A 6,071-nucleotide genomic window follows, 5' to 3' on the forward strand; every position below is an offset into this window, starting at 1 on the left:
GGGGGGGTATGTTTTGCAAATAGATCTTAAAATGATTTTCCACCAAAATGTGCAAAATTAGTGCTTCACAAGTTCAAATATAGCTGTAGTTCGGCGTTTCTGCAATTTTCCGGAACAATTAGGACAAGTGAACTCTACAATTGACAATCAAAGCCACAGCCACTAAACCAGGACACCTTTTTATCTCTAGCCAAATTATCTCAGCAACCTCTTTTTTTTTTTCTTTTTGTAGAGGTTTGTGCCTGTGAACGAAACTCGAATCCGAGTTGTCACCGGAACAGCTGATAAATGAATTGATTGACTCTCTTTGGAACGATATAAGGTCGGTGACAAATGGTAATGTATCTTTCCCCCGTCCACATAGTTTTTTCAAGTGTTTGTCCTGAAGACCTGTTTCTCCAAATCTGGAAGCAAGTTCATATCCCAAGGCAAAGCTGTTACTGAATAGAACTGGTACAAAGAGCAGCTAATTACTCAGACCATGAATAATTGGGGTACTCAAAAAGAAAATCTGGATTTAAATATCCCTACTCCTTTTAGCTTCAGGCCTAAAGCAGCTTCACTTATATTGTTGTGACCCAACAGGGCTCCTTAGCAAAGGAAAATAAAAGTATCACCTCTTGGGTGCCTTTCTCCTAAATGTAATGGTTTGGATTTACACCGTGACTGGTAACATTCCATATACAGATCTCTTGCACACTACACATTTTAAATATTTCCAGCGCCTTCAGATAACTACACCAAACTTAAGTGCAAGAAGACAACAGGATGAAGTAGTTAGGCTTCAAGTACGGTGGCACCGTGCTTACCACCTTGTCCAGAAACAAGGGGCGCGATTGTCCTTTGCTCAGAGGCATCCCAATTACGGCCGCTGGCCGGCCTATATCACAACAGCCCTGCACGAATGTAATACTAATATACACTTGACATGCCTGTAAGTGGCACCTTCTCTCCTCCCCTCACCGCATTAAATAACACATATACATATAATATGACTTTAGAAGGGAACCCACCTATCGGTGGCGCTTGAACAATGGATCATTGTGCCCCTTCCACCTTCCTCGACTCACGTGTGGCTTCAAAACAAGGTACTCACTGGTGAGTCAATAGTTAATCACACCAGCTCGAGGCAGGGCACCTTAATACACACGATTAGCAAGGAGCAAGCGAGCCAAACACTCCCACCAGCAATCTGACAGATAATAGAAAATGATGAAACAAACATCCTTCCATCAGACCTTCTCTCATTCCAACAGCTTATTAAAACAATGAAACATTTAGCTTAACAACCGTCCCCCCCTTCTGTAAACCCAGCTGTCTTTCTCAGCCAGAGGAAGAGAAAAATAGCCGAATCCGAAACGTGCGCTAGCAAAACCAACAAAAATAAAAAAATAAAAATAAAAATCACGTAGTCAAGTCTCTGATCTTTAGAATTAAAAATAGCAAAGGAAACAGGTAAGGAGGAAAAATAGGAACCACGTAAGCAGAGCTACAAGCACAGTTCACATGTAGGAGGTCTGACACCCAGCTTCTCTTCCTGACACAGCCCTGACCCAAGTTTAAACCAGAAACAGCTGAGGAGCTGCAGATAAAATATCACCTATCTCTTTTATCTAAACCAGCCCACAGTCCTGCGTGGGGCTCGGTCTATCCCTTAGAGACAGTCGAAAGAGCACACTATCTACAAGGAGCGGATATTGATAACACCTGGTTTGGGAAAGTAGATGATTTGGGAGGTTAAACTGTACAATTAGTCTCGTTTTTTCCACTTTCAAAACAAAACCAACCCATCTGGAGAGCGGTGGCGTTTTCTAAAACAACCTCTTTCTGCAGTAAATTAAACAGTACATTGTTTTGGTTTTAATTTTTTTTTAACTATGGAAAATTTAGGTTTATAGTTTGTCACCATTGGGTGAGGGTGGGGGGATGGAATTCACTGATAATTAACGTATAGGCAAAAACATAAGTTAAAAATATAGTAAGATATTAAATGCTCCTAAACTTTGCTTCTGTTTAGTTCTGTCTTTTTGGGCAGCGATCAATTTCGTCCTGCTCACAGTAAAATATTTCAGATAACCAGCATGCGGGGACTTGGAGTAAACTTTAGGGAAGACCACAAGCCTCTGCAATTTAGATAAGAGAAATTGCATTATCTTAAAAGTAAACCGAGGCCTGTAATAAAATCATCTCTCAAAGCGTGATTGACTGCCAGGAGGATTGAGAGGTAATGAATTTAGCGGGTGTTTTTTTTTATCAGTTCATTGCAAATAGGTCTGGAATTCATTCTATCTCTAGAATCTCAATTACTAATTAAGAAACACTAAGCAAAATCCCTACCCAATCAGGAAAGAAAAAAAGGCAAATGCTTGTTCTGTGCATTCTTAGAAAAAGAAGCAAATATCTTTCTTTGGAAGAAACATCTCGATCAGGAATGCAAGCTTAGAAAACCGTCACTCTTGTGTTCCATCTATACAGTATCTAATATTTATTTTTTTAATTCTCCAAATGTTTCTTGCCCCTGAGCATGTTTCGTACTTGGAATTCCTCATTTGGAATTACTAGCAGGAAGTACAGTTCTAAGAATTTTGTAACAGAGAGATTAAAAGTTGTTCTATTATAACTTATACAAATACTGTACTTATATTTTTTGGGGATTATATGTCTAAGAATTTATTCCTAAGTGGTGTTTCCTTTCATTCTTATGAAAGCTTAGTTGCTCGTTTGTCAACTAAGCTTTGTTATGGCAAACTTTTTTTTTTGTCCTAGACTCAAAAACATCTAGAATTTGCCTTAGAAAAAATGAAAGTGGAGTGAGCATTTGGTAGGCTGCCTCTTGGTCTTGATAGGATGCAATTTCAAGCTTATTAAAGTATCAGACATAAGTATCATTCAAATAGAATGGTCATTTATTAATAAAGGAACAATGCAATACCTTCAGAATATTTTCAACAAAAGAGAAAAATCGATAAAATAAGGTTGATACAATTTCCCTTTTTATAATGAAAACAATTCAATATTTCAGGCAATTTTAAGATCAGCTTTGCAACACTTTCTGGTGTTTGGTCCAAAGCATCAAACTACAAATTAAAAATAAATTACTATATTGCAATTTACATTCTAAGAACAAGTCCGTGAACAACTTCCCATTATATGTTTGTTTGGTTTTTGTTTTTTTTTTAAACATAGGGTAAATAATACCTTAGAAACCAGTATTTTTTAAAAGCAGGAAGAAACTTACGTGTTATTTGGAGTTAACACTGTCCTTTTAAAAAAACCAAGACACATTTGTTTGGTTCTGTATAAACTATTTAGTAAATAGTTGTTTTTTTTTTCTCAAGTGGGGGGGGGGGCAGGGGTGAAGAAGATTTTTTATATTAAGAACTTTTTATTGGAAAATCGAAAGTCTGCCAAACTTTTCTTTCTCGGTTTGGTTAACGTGTGTGTGTACTTTTATCACGGTGGTCAGAACTTGCTACAGTCATAGACAAAAGCCCCCGAGGTGCGATAGAGAGACTGGCCGGGCGGGAAGGCCATCTGACAGCTGCTATTCCCATTCACGGGGGAGTTGTTCAAGCCCATCCGCTGGGACTCGAACATCTCTCGCACCGAGTGGAAGTTCTGCTGTTGGCCCGGGTAGGCGGCGGCACTCGCCAAGTGGCTAAGATCCCCGGGCTGGTTCAGGTACCAGGACGCCAGGCGCCCCTGGTGCGGGTGGTGCCCGTCCTGGCCGTGGCTCAAGGCCGAGGTGGTGGCGGTCGTGATGGCGTAATCGGGCAGGGTCTCGTCCATGGTGGTGGCGGTGGAGGCGTTGCTGGCGGCCAAGTGGCCCGACCTGTCCCCGGAGTAGAGGCTCATGGCTTGCATGTTGCAGTGGTAGGTCCCGGCGCCGGCAGCGCCGCTGGGGTTGACGGCCTGGCCGCAGGGCGAGCTGTAGAGGGAGCTTTGGCCCGGGGAGTAGCTGAGGGGCAAGGAAGGGGCGATGGCTGTCCGGGAGGAAGCGATGAGCTCCCCCGCGCCCTGGGGGGACCCCCGGAGGGAGGTCATGATGCTGTCCACGCTGAAGCCTTGCTGGTGCTGGTGCTGGGCCTCGGAGCCCTCCAGGCCCAGGGAGCGGCCGGAGGGGAGGCTGTGCGGGCTGCCGCTGGACAGGCTGCTGCTGCTGTCGGGGCTCTCGATCTTGGGCGCGGCGCTGAGCGCCGGCGAGAGGGCGCGGGGGGGCGACGCGCCGCCGCTCTCGGTCTTGATGTCCTGCAGGCGCAGCGGCGGCGGCTGCGCGGGCGCCCCCTCCGGCTCCGCCGGCCCGGCCGCCCGGCCCGCCGGCGGCTGGTCCTTGGCGCGGCGCGGCTCCTTGTCCTCCTTGGCCGCCTCCTTGGCCACGTCCTTCTTCTTGAAGCGGCGGCGGCGGCGCAGGAAGCTGCCGTTCTCGAACATGTTGTACGAGTCCGGGTCGAGGGTCCAGTAGCTGCCCTTGCCCGGCTTCTTGTCGTCGCGGGGCACCTTGACGAAGCACTCGTTGAGCGACAGGTTGTGGCGGATGCTGTTCTGCCAGCCCTGCTTGTTGTCCCGGTAGAAGGGGAAGCGCTCCATGATGAACTGGTAGATGCCGTTCAGGGTGATCTTCTTGTCGGGCGCGTTCTGGATGGCCATGGTGATGAGCGCGATGTAGGAGTAGGGCGGCTTGACCAGGTCCTTGGGCTGCGGCGGCGGCGGCGGCGCGTAGGGCCCGTAGGCTCGGCCCATGCCGCCCGGGTACTGCTCGGCGGCCGCCGCCGGGTGCGAGTACATGCTCATGGGCGCCGGCATGCCCGCGTAGCCGGCGGCGCGGTAGTAGCTCTGCTCGCCGCCCAGGTAGGGCACCACTCCCAGGGAGTTGGGGCTGGCCACCGAGTAGCGAGCCTGCATGGCTGACGGGCGCCCCCGCTCTGCCAACGTAGCCGGGAGGACCGGACGATCGCCCCCGCCCCTAAGCCCTGGCCCCTCCGGCTCGGCAGGTCCCGACGCTGCAGCCCGGCTCTTCCTGAGCCTCTCGGGGGCAGGGGCTGGGGTGCAGCGCTGTCCATGCAAAAAGTTTCTTTCGATCTCTCTCTCTCTCTCTCTCTTTCCAGCAAATTAAAAGGAGATAAATCACAGAGAGATTGGTAAAAGCAAAAAAAACAACAAAATCATCAATCCCTCCAAAGTCCGGAAAGGTTCCGAGAGCGAGAGTCTCTCGACTTTAGTAACTTTTCTAGCGCACTTCTGTCCAGCGCTGGGGCCGCCGCGATGATCCCAAAGAAGCAAACCGAGAGCAGCAAAAAGAAATCAGGATCTCCCGGTGGCGGACGTTTCATACGAGCCGGGCTCTTGTTGTTGTTGTTTTCGCGGCCCTAACAATTGCTCCTCGGTCGCCGGCTGCTTGGGAAAGCATTGGAAAAAAACTTCGGAACTTTTGGAGCATCCCGTCCCCGAGCGAGCACTTTTTTACGCGCTTTTCCTCTCTTGGATGCCCCGCCCATTCCAAACGGAAGGACCAATCCGAAGCGGAGCGGGAAAGGAACGCCCCCTTCCCTGCTCTTCGCTGCTAGAAGCCGGAGCCTTAGGACTGTGACCCCCCGCACACGCGCGCTCCGATTCCTCGATCTCTATCGATCTCTCTCTCAACCCAAAACAGTTTACATATTATATACAGGTGCTATATGCACTTATATCACCGAGAGGGCCAATATTAGCATACCTTTTATTTGAGATTACACATTTATACTAATTACACCGATTCACAAGAAAACTCCAGTGATGTGTGATCTGGCCTCTAACTCCTAGCATGGAGCTGTCACACCTCATCCCAATTGCTGGAAAGATGAAATAAAAAGCATGTGTCCCTTATTTCTTTTTGGGTGCTACACTTAAAAGGACAATCGACTTTCATCCCCCCCCCCTTTCCCCAACAGCCGGGTGACCAAACGTTTCTGAAGGGACCCCATTCTTCTCTTTGACAAGTCTCTCGCCCAGGCTACTTTAATTAGTGAGCTGGGAAAGGATTTCGCTCAGCCAGGTTATAAAGAGCAGATCTGACTGATAGGCTGTTTACAAAT

General features: G+C 47.8%; 1 protein-coding gene across 1 annotated transcript; it reads right to left on the minus strand.

Annotated features, from left to right (window-relative positions):
* Positions 1–2,883: 2,883 nt before the first annotated feature.
* On the minus strand, positions 2,884–5,430 carry FOXC1 (forkhead box C1). The gene has a single exon (XM_033935294.1). The coding sequence runs from the start codon at positions 4,900–4,902 to the stop codon at positions 3,463–3,465; it is 1,440 nt and encodes a 479-aa protein (XP_033791185.1). The 5' UTR covers positions 4,903–5,430; the 3' UTR covers positions 2,884–3,462.
* Between the last annotated feature and the right edge of the window lie 641 nt (positions 5,431–6,071).

The sequence above is a fragment of the Geotrypetes seraphini genome, chromosome 2 (genome assembly GCF_902459505.1).
Source record: "Geotrypetes seraphini chromosome 2, aGeoSer1.1, whole genome shotgun sequence".
Taxonomy (NCBI): Eukaryota; Metazoa; Chordata; class Amphibia; order Gymnophiona; family Dermophiidae; genus Geotrypetes; species Geotrypetes seraphini.